General features: G+C 59.0%; 1 protein-coding gene across 3 annotated transcripts; it reads right to left on the bottom strand.

Annotated features, from left to right (window-relative positions):
- Positions 1-209: 209 nt before the first annotated feature.
- PRELP (proline and arginine rich end leucine rich repeat protein) lies at positions 210-12,658 on the bottom strand. 3 transcript variants are annotated; one of them, XM_054648914.2, is made up of 3 exons: positions 12,558-12,658; positions 4,515-5,460; positions 210-2,226 (listed from the first exon to the last, which is right to left on the bottom strand). In XM_054648914.2, the coding sequence occupies exons 2-3, from the start codon at positions 5,443-5,445 to the stop codon at positions 2,048-2,050; spliced, it is 1,110 nt and encodes a 369-aa protein (XP_054504889.1). In that variant the 5' UTR covers positions 5,446-5,460; positions 12,558-12,658; the 3' UTR covers positions 210-2,047. The 3 variants fall into 3 exon arrangements, with proteins under 3 accessions (XP_054504889.1, XP_077046663.1, XP_077046662.1); XM_077190548.1 differs by lacking the exon at positions 12,558-12,658 and adding an exon at positions 11,600-11,797; XM_077190547.1 differs by lacking the exon at positions 12,558-12,658 and adding an exon at positions 6,965-7,014.
- Positions 12,659-19,487: the final 6,829 nt, after the last annotated feature.

Raw genomic sequence — 19,487 nt, 5'->3', positions numbered from 1 at the left:
TTTTTTTTTTCCTCTCTAATGCTCGGCCTTTAAATCCAAATCCTGAGACTCAGGAAGAAAAGAAGAGAATAATCCCCCCTAAACCCGGACACCCAATAAATGCAGGTACAGCTATCGGGGGGGGGAAAGCGATACATGTGGGGATGGGGAAGAGCAGGGATAAAAATAGCCCTTCCAAAGGATGATTCTTCCCTTTTCTTCTCCCTTCCTTTTATTTCTAATTAAAAAAAAAAAAAAAAAAAAGGCAAAGCCCAGCCATGTGTGATTGGCTCCAGAGAGAAACTGAGCCGTGGATGCGGCCCTGGAGCCTCAGATCTCAGAGGGAAAGGTGCAGGGTTTTGGGATGGGGCTGTGACCCCACAGATCTGATTTTACAGGGAATGATGCGGGGTTTTGGGACGGGGATGTGACCCCATGGATGTGGCCCTTGATCCCAGATTTTACAGGGAAGGATTCGGGAGGTTGGGATGGGGCTGTGTCCTCATGGATGTGGTTGTACATCCAAAGATTTTACAGGGAATGATGCAGGATGTTGGGATGGGGCTGGGGCCCCATTTATGTGGCCCTGTATCCCTCCAGCTTAGAGGGAAGGATTCAGAATTTTGGGATCAGGCTGTGGCCCCATGGATATGGCCCTTGATCCCAGATTTTAGAGGGAAGGATGTAGGACACTGGAATGGGGCTGTGGCCCCATGGATGTGGATGTGGGATGTTGGGATGGAGCTGTGGCCCCATGGATGTGAATACAGGATTTTGGGATGGGGCTGTGGCCCCATAGGTGTGGATGCAGGATTTTGGGATGGGGCCGTGACCCCATGGGTGTGGATTCAGGATGTTGGGATGGGGCTGTGGCCCCATGGGTGTGGATGCAGGATTTTGGGATGGGGGCTGTGACCCCATGGATGTGGATTCAGGATGTTGGGATGGGGCTGTGGCCCCATGGGTGTGGATGTGGGATTTTGGGATGGGGCCATGACCCCATGGGTGTGGGATTTTGGGATGGGGCTGTGGCCCCATGGGTGTGGATGCAGGATGTTGGGATGGGGCTGTGGCCCCATGGGTGTGGGATGTTGGGATGGGGCTGTGACCCCATGGGTGTGGATTCAGGATGTTGGGATGGGGCTGTGGCCCCATGGGTGTGGGATTTTGGGATGGGGCTGTGGCCCCATGGGTGTGGGATGTTGGGATGGGGCTGTGGCCCCATGGATGTGGGATGTTGGGATGGGGCTGTGGCCCCATGGATGTGGGATGTGGGATTTTGGGATGGGGCTGTGGCCCCATGGATGTGGATGTGAGATGTTGGGATGGGGCTGTGACCCCATAGGTGTGGATTCAGGATGTTGGGATGGGGCTGTGGCCCCGTGGATGTGGATGTGGGATTTTGGGATGGGGCTGTGACCCCATGGGTGTGGGATGTTGGGATGGGGCTGTGACCCCATGGGCCAGTGCTGGGCTGGGGATTTGAAGCCAGGCAGGGTCTGCTCCTGCCCAGGGGGGGTGGGAAGGTGCCCCCCACCCCACAGGGGCAGGACCCCCTCCCTGCTCCATCCCCGCACATCCACAGCTCCAGGAGGGATTTAGATCCTCCTCCTCTGGAGAAATGTGGAGCCAGAGCTCTCCAGGAGGGTGACAGGAGTGTCCCCATCCCCTGGCATGGCCTGGTTGTCCATTGTCCCTGCAATTCCACGGATCCCACCACCCTCAGCTCCAGTTCATCCCATCCCAGCTCCAAAACCCGCCGGGAATGGTTCCCGGTGCTGGACACGCCCCGAGCCCAGCGGCTCCATCCGGACCGACCCCAAACCCTGCGGGGCACCAAGGGAGAGACAGAACCGGGGGACAAGGACAGCGAGCTGTGACCGGGGGTGACGCTGGGACACGGCGGGGAGCAGTCCCCAAGGAGCCACCGGCGTCCCCGCAGGGCAGGAGAAGGGGGGAACGGGGAGAGGGATGGAGGCGGGCAGTGAGCGGGGGGAGAGGGAGGAGAGAGGGTCCCACGTGTCTGAAAAGTCCGAGCAGAGCCGGGCCTGGGAGAGGCGGGGCAGGGCTAAAACACCACGGACTGCAGCAGGCGGAAACACAGCATCAGGTCCAGAGGGATGGGCGGCTTCAGCAGGTTCCCGTCCAGCCGCAGGTAGCGCAGCCGGGGGACGCTGTCCAGGTCGGAGGGAGAGAAATCCTGGATGGACATCAGCGAGGTGGGGCAGATCTGCGTGCCGTTGATTTCTGCGGGGACAGGGGACACACAGGGGTGAGGGGTAGGGAAAAGGGGATGTGGAGAGGAGGAACAGAGGGATGTGGGTTATGGAAAAGGGAATGTGGAGAGGAGGAACAGAGGGATGTGGGTTAGGGAAAAGGGGAATGTGGAGAGGAGGAACAGAGGGATTCGGGTCAGGGAAAAGGGGAATGTGGAGAGGAGGAACAGAGGGATGTGGGTTATGGAAAAGGGAATGTGGAGAGGAGGAACAGAGGGATTCAGGTCAGGGAAAAGGGGATGTGGAGAGGAGGAACAGAGAGATGTGGGTTAGGGAAAGAGGAATGTGGAGAGGAGGAACAGAGGGATGTGGGTTAGGGAAAGGGGAATGTGGAGAAGTGGAAGAGTGGGATGAGGGTTAGGGAAAAGGGGATGTGGAGAAGTAGAAGAGTGGGATACAGGTTTGGGAAAAGGGAATGTGGACATGAGGAGCATTGGGATACAGGTTAGGGAAAGGGGAATGTGGAGAGCAGGAAGAACGGGATGGGGGTTAGGGAAAAGGGAATGTGGAGAAATGGAAGAGTGGGATGCAGGTTTGGGAAAAGGGAATGTGGACAGGAAGAGCAGTGGGTTAGGGAAAAGGGAATGTGGACAGGAAGAGCAGTGGGTTAGGGAAAAGGAGATGTGGAGAGGAGGAGCAGTGGGATTTGGGTTAGGGAAAAGGGAATGTGAGCAGGAGGAAGAGTGGGATGAGATTAGGGAAAAGGAGATGTGGACATGAGGAGCAGTGGGATGCAAGTTAGGGAAAAGGGAATGTGGAGAAGTGGAAGAGTGGGATGCAGGTTTGGGAGAAGGGAATGAGGACAGGGATTTTTGAACCCCCCTTGCTATTGAACCCCAAACTGGGGTTGTTTTGCCGCCAAAAGGGACAATCCCAGGCTGTTCAAAGCCCCAGCCAGATGGAAAATGTGGCTTTTGATGAGGAGCGAAGTAGGTCACGTTCCTCGGGAGCGCAGCTCGGGATGCGGCGGCATTCCGGAGACAGAAGGGACCACCCCGCCCCCGGAACCTGCCGAGCCGGCCCCGAGCTTCCCAAAAAAACCATCCAGGAGTTCCACTCCAGCCCTGTCACACCGGAGATAGCGCCAGCACCCGGCTCGCTGCCCCCCTGTGGAATTCCACCTGTCCCTGCCCAGCCCAGGGGCGTTCCTCATGGAAAACAAACCCCGGGATTGTGGTGTCAGCACCCAGCTCCAGGGATGGGAACCTCCGAAAAACCAGGGAAAACAGGAAAAGAGGAAAAGCTGGGTCAGGGCGGGCACTGGATTTCTCTCCGTGGAAAACACCAGCAGGACCTGGATGCTGGGGGTGTGGGAAGGCAGCAGGGGTCACCACCTGCACCACAAGGTCCCCTCCTGGCTCAGATTTGGGGGTGTTTGATTAAAATTCAGATTAAGGAGCGTTGGAGCCAGATGAGATCGCAGCAGGATCCTGGCGCTCCAAGAGCAGAAACATCTGGGGAGAGCAGGAATCCTGGAATGCTGGAATGGTTTGGGTTGGAAGGCACCATGAAGATCACCCAGGGGCACCTTCCACTATCCCAGGCTGCTCCAAGCCCCATCCAGCCTGGCCTTGGACTCTTCCAGGGATGGGGCAGCCACAGCTTCTCTGGGAATTCCATCCCATCTCCTCACCTCTCTCCCAGAGAAGAATTCCTTCCCAAGATCCCATCCATCCCTGCCCTCTGGGAAGCAATCCCCTGTGCCCTGTTCCTCCATCCCTCATCCCAAATCCATCTCCAGCTCTCCTGGAGCCCCTTTAGGCGCTGGAAAGCTGAATGGGAATGCAGTGGGATTCTGTCTCCTCCTCTGTGCTTGCTCTGTTTCCGCACATCCCAGGCTCTTCTGCTGTGGAATTGCAGCTGGATTTCCCTGGGATGGTGTGGGACAGCCCTGGCTGCTCTGCCTCCATGGCAGCCTTGTTCTCCCTGTTCCTTCCCCTCTCTGGCATGTTCCCTCACCATCCCGAGCTGTGTGTTTGGCATCTGTCCCTAAAACCTGTGCCCAGACTCTCCTCGTTAAATATCCCGATTCTGCCAGGGGAAGAGCCTTTCCAAGGGCAGGTGGATCCAAAGAAGACAGCTGGGAAAAGTCTTGCAGCACCAGGGGGGATTCACTCTGCTCCTCCCCTTCCACCCAGATCCCCCCTCCATCCCTGCAGCTCCCACCTCATCCCACCCCTTTGAAGCGATCACATCCCACCAGGTGAGAAATTACTTTTCCAAGGTTTTTCTCCCCAAAAAAACCCCCGTGGGACTCACTCTCGATGGAGTTGTTGTTCAGGTAGAGGTGCTCCAGCTTGGGGCTGATGAAGGGCACGTTGGTGAGCTTGTTGTGGGCCAGGTGCAGCACCAGCAGGTTGGTGAGGTTGAAGGAATTTTTGGGCAGCCCCTTATCCGAGATCTGGTTGTAGTTGAGCCGGATGAAAGCCAGGTTGGGAAACTCCTTGAAATAATCGCTGGGGATGTCCTCAATGTTGTTCCTGTCCAGGAAGAGCTGGTGGATGGCGCTGGGCACGCCGGGGGGCATCTTCCTCAGGATGTTGTGGGCCAGGTTGAGCTGCATGAGGTTCTTGAGCCCCTTGAAGGTGTTCTTGTTGAAGACGCCGTCGCTCAGCTTGTTGTGGTGCAGGTCCAGCAGCACCAGGTTCTCCAGCTTGTTGAAGACCCCAGCGGGGATCTTGGAGATCTGATTCCTGCTGAGCCTCAGCTGCTCCAGGTTGGGCGGCAGGAAGGCGGGCACCTCCTTCAGCTGGTTCCTCTCCATGTAGAGGAAGATGAGGTTCTCCAGCTTCTCCAGCACCTTCCTGTCCACCTTGCGGATGCGGTTGTTGTCCAGGTTGACCCACTTGAGGCCGGTGGCGTTGCGGAAGGACTCCTCGGGCAGGTCGGCGATGAAGTTGTTCTGCAGGTACAGGTAGTGGATGCGCGCCGGGATCAGCGGCACCGTGCGCAGGTTGCGGCTGTCGCAGTACAGCGCCGAGGGGAAGTCGGGCGGGCAGTAGCACTCCCGAGGGCAGTCGGGGAACACGGACGGAGGGCCCGGAGGGAGGGGAGGGGGCAGCTCTGTGGGCTCCACGGGCTCCTCGAAGGGCAGGGGAGGCCGCGTGGGTCTGCGGGGGGGTTTGCGGCGCTGCCCGCTCGCCACCAGCGCCAGCGCCAGCGGCAGGAGGAACGCCAGGGCCGCCCTCATGGTCCGGGTGTTTTCCTGCAGGGACACGAGCAGAGGGGTTGGGTGTCGCAGGCATCTTTTGTGGAAAACCCTTTCCTCGGGATTTTTCCTCCTGAGAAGCTGAGAGGCCTCAGGAACAAAATGCAAACATTGATTTTCTGCTGCTGTGGAATGCAACAGGTGCATCTGGGATTGGGATCATGTGGATGTTTCTAATTAATGTCCAATCACAGCCCAGCTGTCTCGGACAGAGAGTCTGAGCCACAAACCTTTGTGATCATTCTTTCCTATTCTATTCTTAGCCAGCCTTGTGATGAAATCCTTTCTTCTATTCTTTTAGCATAGTTTTGATATAATATATATCATAAAATAACAAATCAAGCCTTGTGAAACATGGAGTCAGATCCTCGTCTCTTCCCTCAACCTGAGACCCCTGTAAGCACTGTCACAGGCTGGGGAGGGGTTGGTTGAGGGGTTGTCACCTCCCCGCTGCTGGCACACAGGGGTTTATCCCTCAGGGCTTTATCTCTTGTCTCTGCTGCCTGCGTTCCTCTCCCCTTCCTATCGGGAGTCGTCTTCCAATCCAACCCCTCCCCAGAGCAGGAGTCGCTGAGCTCCCTGTCCCTGGCTCACGGCTGTCCATGGAATTCCTCTCCCTGGCTCATCATTATCCATGGAATTCCTCTCTCATTCACCATTATCCATGGAATTCTTCTCCCTTCCCCACCATTATCCATGGAATTCCTCTCTCATTCATCATTATCCATAGGATCCCTCCAGCTCACCGGCTCACCGTTATCCATGGGATCCCTCTCATTGACCATTATGCATGGAATTCCTCTCTCACTCATTATTTCACATTAATTCCTATCTCATTCATTATCCATGGGATCCCTCTAGCTCACCATTATCCATGGGATCCCTCTCTCATTCACCACTGTCCATGGAATTCCTCTCCCTGCCTCACCATTATCCATGGCATCCTTCTCTCATTCACCATTATCCATGGGATCCCTCTTGTCCATGGGGAATGTTGTTGTTGTTGTTGTTTGTCTTTTTTTTTTTTTAATTTGGGTTTTTGTTTCATTTTCCCACCCCGCAGCACCTGGGCCCTCCCCAGAGGCCGCTTCCATCCTCTCTTCCCAAAGGATGGATCAGCCCTTCAGACTCCTGGATGGATTTGGTTTCATTTGGCACCCGGGACAGCAAATCAATGATTCCACAGGAAATTGGCTCTGGAAAAGCGCCGGGAACCCGGCAGAGGTGAACGGGGCAGCAGAGATGGGTGACTCGGGGCGAGGAGCAGCCCCTCTGCCAGCCCTGGGATGCAAAGGGCATTCCCAAGGCTGGAACAGCACAGGGGTTTGGATCCACAGCTCCCTGTGCTGCCCACAGAACCCATCCAGCCCCGCTGCTGATTTGGGACGAGTCACAGCGGGAGACTGGGAGGGATCAGGTGAGGTCTGTGTGCTCCAAGCCAGGAAATTTCTCCTGGACATCATCCCTGGCCACCTCTCCCTCCTCCCTGGCTCCTGCTCACCCTGAACCATCCCTGCTGCTGCCTGGAACAGCAGCCCCTGCTCATCCTTGCCGGATTTCCTGGGAATTCTCCAGCTGCTGCCTTGGAGAGGGGAGGGATCCAGCAGAGAGGCTCCGTGCAGGTGGGGTTTGGGTGTTCCCACAGCTGGAGCAGGCTGGGATTGGGGTGGGATTCCTGGCAATGGACCCTGGGGGCTCACCAGGCTCTTCCCAGGGGGGTTCATCGCCAGAGCAAGGCAGAGGGAGGGCGGGAAGGAGCAGGGAGGCAGAGGAGAGGGAGGAAAATGAGGGAAACCAGAGGAGGGAGGGAAAGTGCTGCTGAGATGGGAGAAGCCTTTGGAGGTGCTGGAGCTGCCGGTGCCAATTTTGGGGGGCAATCCAGCACACCCAGCACAGCAGAGTGGGGTGGGCCGCCCATCCTCCCTTTCCAGCCCATTGCCAGCTCTCCTCACACCCGGAACCCCAATTTCCATCATCCCTGAAGGGGCAAAACCCCCCACCCAACCCAGGAACCTCAGGGACCCTCTGGCCCATCCTCTTCCAGGGCCACCTCTGCCAGCCCCAGCTCCCTTTGGAGCCATCCCACGCTTTCCTGGGGCTCCAAGGAATTGACTTTCTCCAGGAAAAGATCCTGTTTTCGGCCCTCCTGCAGGCCCAGCCTGTTCCTGCCGGCTCCCATCTGGCTCCGGTTAACCCCGCACGCCTCCCGGGCCGGCTGCTTTCCATCAGGGCTCTGGCATCTCGCTGGGGGAAGGGAGGAGCAGGGAAGGAGCCAGCAGAGCCCAGAGCTGCCGGATCCTGAGCCCAGCAGAGCTGCAGCAGGTCCTGGTGGGCGATGGATGTGATCCTGTCCCTGCATTCTGCGTTTGGTGACAGGAAAATGGGAAAATCCATGGCAGGGATGGGCTGTTTGTGCAGTGCCCTTCCCATTCTGGCAGCATCCCGCTCCTTCCCCGGCCACACCACACGGATCTCACTCTGTCTTGTCTCAGAGCTTTCCATGGCGTTTTCCCTCTGCTCCAGAACCTGGATTTTAACCCCCACAAGCACCCAAGGGAGCAGCGGGGGCTGAGGTCAGAGCTTGGCCCGGCGCAGAGGGGAGGGAGCAGCTGGGAGGTGACCATTCCAGCTGGGAGGTGACCATTCCAGCTGGGAGCTGACCATTCCAGCTGGGAGCTGACATTCCAGCTGGGAGCTGCTCTTCCATCCAGGACACAATATTCCACGCTGTGATCCAGGTGTTGGAGCCGCTCAGGCCACCCAGCAATGCCCCAGCAGGTCCCCAGTGCTGTCACCCTGCTGCTGATTTGACATCCCAGACGTTTGGGGACTCAGCACAGAGCAGGAGCAGCCACCCAGGCCAGGAATTCTGGCTGGAGAGTGACAACATCCTGTGGAATTCTGTAGGCACAGACAGTGGTGGGAGGGTGACACCACCCCTTTTACCCACCCTGTGGGGAATGTCCCAGCCCTGTGACACTGCCACCACCCTTCCCCTGGGACCCCTGCCTGCCTGGGGAAAGCAGGACCCACTTTTTTTTTTTGTTCCAAGCAAACTGCAGGAAAGCAGTGACATTCCCAAAAAAAACCCCGGGGATTCAACGAGCCCGAGGCCACCACAACGTCACAATTGCTGGAAGATTCCAAGCCAGCTCTCCCAGGAAAAGCTGGAAATCTCTTCTCCACCCGGTTGGATTTACTGGCATGAATTGCAGGAGCAGAATTCCCAAATCCCACCCCTACTCCAACCCGAGCCCCAGCACAGCCCCTGCCCTGCCAGCCTATGGGACAGCTCCATTCCAGCTGCCCACAAGGAATCCGCGCCACTGGAACAAAGTTAAGTCATGGAGCAACGGAGGAATTCAGGAAACCGACGGCCTGGCGTGGAAAAAAGGCTCAATTCATGGATAAAACCAGTGCTGACACCTCCTCGCTCTGCAAGGCCAAGGCACCCAACAGATCCCGGGGTTTTTCCCAGAAGGAGGCAGCTGCTTCCTCAGCCATCCCGGTTACAATGGACAAAAAAAATTTTTAAAAAAAGCGGTGCAACAGCTGGAAATTCCAGCCCCGAATGCCACTGGGGTTTGCTCTGCACATAGTTTCTCTTCCCTGCATCCCAGTAACCCCCAGCTCCCAGCGGCGCTGGCTGCCAGCCCCGGGATGGGACGGGCGCCAAGGGCAGGGAGAAGCCGCCACCCCGGGGCGAGAGGGAGCCGTGCAAAGGTCACCGAGGGGGATTTGTCATCACGGCCCAAGTCCCCGCCATGTCCCTCGGGTGCCTCCTGCAGCGGTGAGGGGAGAGGGAGCAGCTGGATCCCGGTATTTGTCCAAGATCCCGCTCCCGCAGAGGGATAAAGGGAATTTAAACTCTGGGAGAGGCAGGAAAAGCCTGGATGACTGGAGCAGGGCCCCTTTCCAACTCGTTGTTAGCTCCTCTCGCACATTCCCGCAATTCCTGTCAGCCCTGGTGGGGGAAAAGCCCCTTCCAGCCTGGGAACGGGAATGTCGGAGCAGAACGAGATAAAAATAACCACAAGGATCGGGCAAAGCTCCTTCCTTGGCTTCCCTCGCGTCCAGCACCGCTCGTGTCTCTGCGAGAGCCTGGCCCAGCACGGGGCTCGTCATCCAGCGCCTCTGGAGCGCCGGGAATCGTGGAAAAAGGGCCGGGGCAGCCAGGCTGTCACCCGAGCATCATCGGCGTCCCTTGGGAAGCGCAGCCCTGATGCAACAACCCCGCGGTTCTCGCCCTTTCCCAGCCCTTTCCCAGTGAGCAGCGGAGCCGGGCTGGAGCCGGGGCTGGGTCCTGCCGTGTTCCCTCTGTGTCCATGCAGGGACGGGTGACACCCACCAGGACACTCGGTCCTGCCCCATTCCTGCTGGGATGGCACTGTGTCCATGCAGGGACGGGTGACACCCACCAGGACACTCAATCCTGCCCCATTCCTGCTGGGATGGCACTGTGTCCATGCAGGACACTCGGTCCTGCCCCATTCCTGTTGGGATGGCGCTGTGTCCATGCAGGGATGGGTGACACCCGCCAGGACACTCGGTCCTGCCCCGTTCCCGTTGGGATGGCACTGTGTCCATGCAGGGACGGGTGACACCCGCCAGGACACTCGGTCCTGCCCCATTCCCACTGGGATGGCACTGTGTCCATGCAGGGACGGGTGACACCCGCCAGGACACTCAATCCTGCCCCATTCCCACTGGGATGGCGCTGTGTCCATGCAGGGATAGGTGACACCCGCCAGGACACTCGGTCCTGCCCCGTTCCCACTGTGTCCATGCAGGGATGGGTGACACTTGCCACAGCTCAGCCAGGACAAGGTGACAACAGCGTGGGGCTCCTGCCAGGAGGGTCCCCAGAGACCCCGGGATGATCCCGTCCTTTGCTCCCGGGTCCCCAGAGTTCCCGGGATCCTTCCCAAAGCTCATCCCATCCTCTTCTCCCAGATCCCCACAGACCCCAGGATCCTTCCCAAAGATTCATCCCATCTCCTTCTCCTGGGTCCTCAGAGACTCCAGGATCCTTCCCAAAGGCTCATCCCTTCCTTTGCTCCCAGGTCCCCAGAGTCCCCAGGATCCTCCCCAAAGGCTCATCCCATCCTTTGCTCCCAGGTCCCCAGAGTTCCTGGGATCCTTCCCAAAGGCTCATCCTGTCCTTTGTTCCCAGGTTCGCACAGACCCCGGGATCCTCCCCAAAGGCCCATCCCGTCCTCCGCTCCCACCTTCCCGCTGCTCTCTCAGTCTCAGCAATTTCTCCCTCCCTGCGTGTCCCAACCCTTCCCAGCGCCTCTCCCAGCTCGATCCCGCTGCCACACGCAGTGGGAATGGCTGGACAGGGACAAAAGCGGATCCCGGCTGCCAAAGCGCCGCCGGCCCGGACCCCACGCACGCCCCGCTCGCCCCCCAAGCAGCCGCCTCGCCTCGTTCCGCTTCTCCCTCAGGCTGGGAAGCGGCTCCAGCGCCTCATTCCCTCCTCCCCAGCCTCTTCCAAGGGCAGGGGAAACCTCCCACGGCTGCGCTTTGATCTCTTCCCGGGCTGGAAGCGCTGATCCCTCATTCCCCGGGGAGCAGGGACACGATTCCCGCGTTCTGGCTGTGCCAGGAAAGGGCACTGGGATGCCCTGGGCTCCACATGAGGTACGGCCAGGATCACAGGATCCCATAATCCCAGGATCCCAAGGATCGAAGTATCCCAAGGATCTCAGGATACCAGAATCCCAAGGATTGCAGAATCCTAGGACTGAGGGATCCCAGGACTGCAGAAACCCAAAATCCCAAAATTCCAGGATCCTAGAATCCCGTTATCCCAGGATCCCATGATCACAGGATCCCAGGATTACAAAATCCCAGAATCCCAGGACTGCAAGATCCCAGGATCGCAGAACCCCAGAATCCCAAAATCCCGTTATCCCAGGATCCCATGATCACAGGATCCCAGGACTGCAAGATCCCAGGATCCCAGGATCGCAGAATCCCGGAATCCCAAAGTCCCAGGATCCCAGAATCCCAAATTCCCAGGATCCCATGATCCCAGAATCCCAGGACCCCCAGGACGTTTCTAAACCCTCACATGCCGCACACCGCGGGGATAAATTCCCATGTTTTGCTTTGGAGCTGCTTTTCCCCAAACCTCTCCAGCCGGCGGGCAAGGGCAGGTTTGGGATCAGCCTCTTCCAAGTAACAAAACTCCGTTTTTTCCCCCCCGGGATTTCGGCGAACATCGAACATCGTTTCCCGCTTGTTCCTGCTGGCGGAGCGGGGACAAAGAGCCGGCTCCGAACGCGACCCCCGCGGGGAGGGGGCTGCGCCTCCCCTCCCACCTGGAGCTGAGCTGGCTCCGGGCAGGAAAAGCGGGATTACATTCCCTGGGAATGTTCGGCGCGATCCAGGCGGGAAAGAAAGGCTTTACCACCTACATTTTGGGCAGAAAACACCCGTTGGAGCTGTGGGGCTGCTCGCTCGCACCCCGCTCTGGCTCAGTCCGAAATCCCCTGTTCCCGCTCCATGGGAGCAGCCCCCCAGAGCCCCCCCAAACCCAGGACGAGGTGCCCCGATGTCCCCGGAGGCTCCTGGTGGCGTTCCTGGCTCCGGAGGGGTCCGTCCTCCCCTCAGCCTCTCCCTTTCCTCGCTTGTTTTCCCTCCTGCTTCCAGGGCAGGGATTGCCCTGGGCTGTGCAGCCCTCACAGTTCCCCCAGTTCCGGCCCCCAGCGCCCCCAGTTTGGCTGCAGAGCCGAACGTGCTGGGCTTTGGGGTGTGGGGGACACACAAAGGGCACCTCGTGTCCCCCCAAAAGCGCCTGGCAGTGGCCGCAGCGCTGTCACAGCCCCCGGGCTTCCCTGGTACCCCAGAGCCCCCAAATCCCCCCCTCGTCCACGCCAGAAACTCCTGGAAGCGGAGCAGAGAGAGAACAAAGACTCCAGAGCGCTGCAGGACAGAGGAACCAAGAGGAGAGCGGGGAAAGGAGGGAGAGCAGATGTTTTTGGGGATGGGAGGGAGGCCGGAGAGGGCAGGAGCATCGTGGAGTCCTGGCTGGGAGGCTCAGGCAAGGTGAGAAGAGCCTGGGGGGGAAACACCTGCCCAGAGCTTACCTGTGTGCACCTCTCCCTCCTCCTGCCTCCTATTAATCCCCAAGACAAGTTTCTCTCTGGCTTCTCTCTCCCTCCTCCTCCTCCTCCTCCTCCTCCTCCTCCTCCTCCTCCACCACCACCTCCTCCTCCTCCTCCTCCTCCTCCTCCTCTCGGCTCCGCCACGGGCGAGCTCGGCCGGGCGCGGGGGTTTTGTGGCTGGGAGCGGAGGGAGAGCGGGGGGCGGAGGGCTGGGAGGGAGGGCTGGGAGCACTGGGAGGGCTGGGAGGGAGGGCTGGGAGCACTGGGAGGGCTGGGAGCACTGGGAGGGAGGGCTGGGAGCACTGGGAGGGCTGGGAGGGAGGGCTGGGAGCACTGGGAGCACTGGGAGGGAGGGCTGGGAGCACTGGGAGGGCTGGGAGGGAGGGCTGGGAGCACTGGGAGGGCTGGGAGCACTGGGAGGGAGGGCTGGGAGCACTGGGAGGGCTGGGAGGGAGGGCTGGGAGCACTGGGAGGGAGGGCTGGGAGCACTGGGAGGGAGGGCTGGGAGCACTGGGAGGGCTGGGAGCACTGGGAGGGCTGGGAGCACTGGGAGGGCTGCAGCGAGGCACGCTGACAACAATCACGTCTTTCTCTGGCAGCCGAGAGCGGCGGGCTCGGCGCACGGCAACAATTCCTCCTCCTCCTCCTCCTCCTCCTTCTCTTCGTCCTCCTGCTGCTGCTGCTGCTGCTGCTGCGGAGGCAGCTCCTTGTTTCAAAACAAAGCTAATTAATCACGGAATAAGCCCTGCCCTCGCCGCCGGCTCCGCTTTCCCAGGAGCGGGCTGGAGGTTTGCGGAGGGGCGGCTGCTGTCCCCTGTCGCCACCCGCAGGGACACCCGGCTGTCCCCACACCCCAATTCCCGGCCCCTCGAGGCAGACGGAGCCCGGACAATGGGGCGCAGGGGTTGCTTTGCTGCCAGCCGAGGAGGAGCTTTGGTTTAAATCCTGGTGGCACTTGGCGAGGACAGGGTGGGGGTGACACAGAGGTGGCACCAGCTGAGTGTCCCCGCCCGCTGGGAAACAGAAACGCACCGAGGGGACACGGCCAGGAGGGCTCGGGGGGGACGTTTCTGCTCCAAAAGGGACATTTTTGTCCTCCGAGTCCACGAGGGGCTCGGAGGAACTCGGGACCTGTTGCGTGTTCAGAGCTCTGAGGGGTCCTGGGGGGGCACAGCAGCTCCCAGCCCTGGGAATCGCCAGCCCAGATCCATCCCTGCCCCGGAATCGCCGGGATTTGGGATCCATTGGGGCAGAGCAGCCCCTCAGCCCCCGGAATCGCCATCCCAGATCCATCCCTGTCCCGGAATCTTTGGGATTTGGGATCCAGGGGGGCAGAGCACCCCCCCAGCCCCAGGAATCACCATCCCACATCCATCCCTGCCCCGGAATCGCCGGGATTTGGGATCCATTGGGGCAGAGCACCCCCTCAGCCCCCGGAATCGCCATTCCAGATCCATCCCGACCCCGAAATCCCCGGGATGTGGGATTCAGGAGGGCACAGGAGCCCCCCAGCCCCAGGAATCGCCATCCCACACTCATCCCTGTCCCAGAATCTTTGGGATTTGGGATCCATTGGGGCAGAGCACCCCCCAGCCCCAGGAATCGCCATCCCACCCCCATCCCGACCCCGAAATCCCCGGGATGTGGGATTCAGGGGGGCACAGCAGCCCCCCAGCCGTGGGAATCGCCCTCCCACCGCCATCCCGATCCAAAATCCCCAGGATTTGGGGTCTGGGCTCTCCTCCCTCCCTCTCCACCGTTCCCCCGTCTCCATCCGCAGCAGGACCGTGAAACCCGAGCTGCTCTGGCTCCTCGAAATCCCAACCCGACCGTGCCAGGGGCTGGCAGCCACCCAGGAGGGGCTGCTCCTGCCCTTCCACACGGGGCTGGCAGCCGGAACCGGAGCTTTCCCCCAAATTCCCCCTCTCTGCAGGGCCCCTTTTGCCTTCAATGTATTTATCCCCAACACGGGGCTTTTCCTTTTGCCCCAAAACCTGGGCATTGCTCCTTGCCGAGGGATGGAGGAGGACGATCCCAAGCCTGAAATCCAGCAGGTAGATGGAGAGGGAGCCAGGAAAAGGCATCGAGAGGACCCACAGAGGAATTCCAGCCCGTTTAAACAAAAAAGTCGGGATGGAGGCTCGAGTTTGCCAGCTGGAAAAGGACCAGGATCAATAAGGAAAGGAGATGCTGTTTGAAAGGAGATGCTGCTGGAATTTGATGCTAATTCCTTTCAAAACCGGTCCAAAAATCCAAAAATCCCCAACTCCATGGGGACATGTTCCATTGGAGAGGGTTTTGTTTTGTTTTGGTTTGGTTTTTGGGGGGGTTTTTTGGATTTTTTGGGGTTTTTTGGTTGTTTTGGTTTGGTTTGGTTTGGTTTGGTTTGGTTTGGTTTGGTTTGGTTTGGTTTGGTTTTTTAGGGGGTTTTTTGGATTTTTTGGGGTTTTTTTTGGTTTGGTTTGGTTTGGTTTGTTTTTCTAATTTTTTTTTTCTTTTTTCCCCTTTAATTCACAGCTGCTCAGCCAGGCATGGAAACGGAGAAATTGAGGCGCCAAAGGGGCAGTTCCTGGCACTAAAGCGATGCCAGCCATGCAAAGGTGCCACATCCCAGAGCTCCTCCCTGCCCTGCCCGACCTCCGGAGCCGCTCCCACATCGGGAAAGCTCCAAATTCGGGAGGCAGCGACCCCTCCCCGCCGCTCTGGTGGCGACGGCGAGCGCTGCTCTCGGCCAGGGACGTTGTTTGTTGAATTTTCTCCCTGCAGGAATTCTCTCCCCGCCGCGGCCAAGTTTCGGATCCACCTTCAAAGGCGCCCTTTGACATTTTTCAGCCCTCGGACGTGGCTCTGGGCACCGTTTTTTCCATGTCTGGAGTAAAATCCAGCCCTGCTCTCGCAGGGAAAGGGGGGCTGTGTGTCCCCAACCTTGGGGACATCGCGGTTCTGGTGGTTCTGATGTGGATTTTCGGCCATCCTGGTGGTTGATCCCCATTTTCCTGGTTTGTCCCACAGGGATTTGGAGCCAAACCCATCTTGGGTCTGGCAGAGGTGGGAATGGGAATGTCCAGAGCTTGGGAATGCCAGGGGACAGGGCCAGGACAGCGGGAGCGGCCAAGGGGACCAAGCACAGCACGAGGGACAGAGATGGGAATGGGGGGACACGGAGGAGTCTGGGTCCTGGTGGATCCCAGCGTGTCCCACCAGGAATGGGGAGGTTGGAGCACTGGTCAGTCCGGCCATGTTCTGGTCACTGTGACCATTCCCTGGTCACTCTGGCCATGTTCTGGTCACTGTGACCATTCCCTGGTCATTCTGTCCTTCCCTGGTCACTCTGGCCATGTTCTGGTCACTGTGACCATTCCGTGGCCACTCCAGCCATGTTCTGATCACTCTGGCCATTCCCTGGTCACTGTGACCATTCCCTGGTCACTCCAGCCATTTCCTGGTAATTCCAGCCATTCCCTGGTCACTCTGGCCATGTTCTGGTCACTGTGACCATTCCCTGGTCACTCTGGCCATTCCCTGGTCACTCTGGCCATGTTCTGGTCACTGTGACCATTCCCTGGTCACTCTGGCCATGTCCTGGTCACTCTGGCCATGTTCTGGTCACTGTGACCATTCCCTGGTCACTCCAGCCATTTCCTGGTAATTCCAGCCATTCCTTGGTCACTCTGGTCATGTTCTGATTGCTCTGACCATTGCCTGGTCCCTCTGGCCATGTTCTGGTCACTCTGGTCATGTTCTGGTTGCTCTGACCATTCCATGGTCACTGCAGCCATTCCCTGGTCATTCTAGCCATTAGATGACCATTCTGGACATTCCATGGTCACTCTGGCCATGTTCTGGTCACTCTGGTCATGTCCTGGTCACTCTGGTCGTTCCATGGTCACTCTGGTCATTCCATGGTTAATCTGGCCATGTTCTGGTCACTCTGGCCATGTCCTGGTCACTCTGGTCGTTCCATGGTCACTCTGGCTATGCCAAGCTCAGAGTTGAAGGGCAGGGTGGGAGCAGGGAGTTCCCATCACGACCTGTGACTCCACTATTCCAGCTGGGAAACAGGGAGAGCCTTCATCCTCTCCATCTTCATCCTCCCCATCTTCACCCTCCCCATCTTCACCCTCCCCATCCTCACCCTCCCCATCTTCACCCTCTCCATCCCCTCCATGCTCTCCATCCATCCCAAACTCCTCATGGGCCATGGTCCCAGTGGCTCCTGTCAGGTGTTCCTTCCCCAGGAACTGATTTTCATGGATTTCCTGCATGGATAAACTACTGGGAGCACCAGGAATTGCCAATTCCAGCCTTGGGGACATCACAGGACACCAGGAGTTGTGGAAGTGTCAGGAGCTCTCAATCCCAGCCCCAGGAGATCCAGGAAAGGGAATTTTCCAGAGCAAAGGGCTGTCCCCAAACCAGGCTCACCTTCCCCCCATCCCAACCTGTTTTTCTCAGGAATATTGTGTTTAAAATGTTGATTTGGCTCCAGGGAGAGGATTCCTGGTGTTATCCCTGTCCCAAGCTGAACTTCCACTCGGTGCCATGAACCCAGGGGATTTCTGGATCTTTCTGAGGGCCAGAGCTTCAAAATTCCCTTTGGAGAGCTAAAAAAAGGAAAAAGAATTTCAGAAAGGGGAAAGGGGGGGGGGAAGAGCAGGGGGAAGGGAAGGGAAGGGAAGGGAAGGGAAGGGAAGGGAAGGGAAGGGAAGGGAAGGGAAGGGAAGGGAAGGGAAGGGAAGGGAAGGGAAGGGAAGGGAAGGGAAGGGAAGGGAAGGGAAGGGAAGGGAAGGGAAGGGAAGGGAAGGGAAGGGAAGGGAAGGGAAGGGAAGGGAAGGGAAGGGAAGGGAAGGGAAGGGAAGGGAAGGGATGCCCCAGAAGGATGTCTGGCAGTTCGGGACGGCGCCATTCCCGCAGGATGCGGTGGGGAGAGGCCGTGCCGCCCTTCCCGGGGCTCTGCCGGGCGTTCCGGGCGGTGCCAGGCTGGAAAATCGCGCTCAGCTTCCCCCGAGCTCCACCCGGCCCCTCCGGCAGCCCCCGCACGCCAGAACCGCATCCCGAGGGCCGGGACGGCGTCACCGGGAGCCCGGGACAAGGGCTTGGCTCCGGGAAAAAAGCTCTGGAGCTGGGAATGAGCGAAAGGGAAAAGAATTCCGGGATGTAACGAGCGGATCGCGCCTCACGCGGCGGCTTTGGGGCCGCGGGGAGCTGGGATGGGGAGGGGGAACCGATCCCTGGCCGCCTCCCCTGCCCTAAAGCAGCCGGGAATGGCCTGGGGAAGGGGCTGGGGCAAAGCTGGCCCGGCCACAAAGCGCTCCAGAGGCGCTGGGATTTGGGAATTCAGCTCGGGCTCGGTGGGGCTTTGGTTATCCCGGCACAGGGATCCACAGGGAGGAGGAGGAGGAGGAATTTCGTGCAGATTCCAGGCATCCCAAATATCCATCCCTTCTTCCCTGGCATCCCCATGCATCCCTGAGCATCCCTGAGCCTGGAGCAGGATCCCTGCGCATGGAAAAGGATCCCTGAGCATGGAGAGGGATTCCTGAGCATGGAATGGGATCCCTGAGCCTGGAAAAGGATCCCTGAGCATGGAGAGGGATCCCTGAGTCTGGAGCAGGATTCCTAAACCTGGAGCACAATTCCTGAGCCTGGAGCAGGATTCCTGAGCCTGGGATGGGATCCCCAAGTCCGGGATGGGATCCCCAAGTCCGGGATGGGATCCCTAAGCCTGGGATGGGATTCCTGAGCCTGGAGCAGGATTCCTAAACCTGGAGCACAATTCCTGAGCTTGGAATGGGATCTTTGAGCCTGGAATGGGATCTTTGAGCCTGGAATGGGACCCCTGAGCCTGGAGCAGGATTCCTGCATCCCCACATGTCCCCATCCTCCCATCTCCGCCCTCCTGGCTCCCCCCGGGCCCATCCCGGCCCCGGGGCTGACTCAGAGCCGGCCCGGGCGGAGCTCGGGAATCGCCGCTCGCTGTCCCCGCCGAGGTCCCCGCGCTCCTCCCGCTCCCCGCGCTGCCCACGCGGCTCCTTCCGCCCTCCCCGCTCAGCCCGGACCCTCCTCTCCCCCTCCTCGCTATCGATGGCTTTAATTATTTTAATTTCTGCCGTTAATCGCCGCTGCTCCTCCATCTCCCCCCCGCACAAGGGAGCCGAGGCTGGAGCCTCCTCAGTCCTGGCTCCTGCCCTTCCCAGGACATCCATCTCTCCCTGCTCCCTGCTCCAGCCCCGGCCTGCGGCATTCCTGGAGGAAAAAAAAAACATGGATTTATTCCCCACAAAACCACAGAACCGCTGGTCTCCGTGCCTGTCCCTGATTCCCAGCCCTTGCAAGCAGGGCAGGGGCCAGGCTGTCCCCACAGGTGACAAACAGCGACCAGGACAATTAATCACGGCAAAATCAGCGTTTAAAGCACTTTGGCCCCAGAGGAATCAGCATTCCCCGGTTGTATTCCCAGGTTTTATTCCCAGTTTTTATTCCCAGGTTCCTACAAGGCACCGGGGCAGCCACGAGGACTTCGCTGCCTTTAATCAAATCCCTTCATTAGGTTGTTTAATTAGCAAGGGAGCTCTGGGAGCGCTCCCAGGAGGAATTTGTGGCAGAGCCATTAAGGCCCAATTAACCCAAATTTAATCTTCGGGAGTTCACTTAAACCTTCTCCATTTCCACCTTTAAACCTTCCCTGCTGGCCCTCGGCCACCCCACGCCAGGGGACACTGCCCTGGAAGTGCCCAGAGGGTTTGGGGTGCTCCAGGGACCCCTTTGGAGCATCCCAGCACCCCCAGCTCCGCAGGGAATCCCAGGGAATTCCAGGGAATTCCCACATCTGATCCTGCAGGGGTTGGGGAGGGAAGTGCTGAACCCCACCGGGGTTTGTGGGGGTTTGCAGGAAAAAGGTCAGGGGAGGAG

Source organism: Agelaius phoeniceus, chromosome 25, assembly GCF_051311805.1.
Source record: "Agelaius phoeniceus isolate bAgePho1 chromosome 25, bAgePho1.hap1, whole genome shotgun sequence".
Lineage (NCBI taxonomy): Eukaryota > Metazoa > Chordata > Aves > Passeriformes > Icteridae > Agelaius > Agelaius phoeniceus.
The sequence above is the reverse complement of the archived record's forward strand: the minus strand, read 5'-3'. Positions and strand labels throughout refer to the sequence as shown.

What these genes read in the sequence shown, in the direction of transcription:
- PRELP (XM_077190547.1), bottom strand. Translation starts at nt 7,009, where the DNA reads ATGAGCAGGGGCTGCTGTTCCAGGCAGCAGCAGGGATGGTTCAGG. An exon ending in AGCAGCAGGGATGGTTCAGG is followed by an intron (nt 5,461 to 6,964) that starts GTGAGCAGGAGC and finishes GTGTCCCTGCAG; the next exon opens with GAAAACACCCGGACCATGAG. An exon ending in GAACAACAACTCCATCGAGA is followed by an intron (nt 2,227 to 4,514) that starts GTGAGTCCCACG and finishes CTGTCCCCGCAG; the next exon opens with AAATCAACGGCACGCAGATC.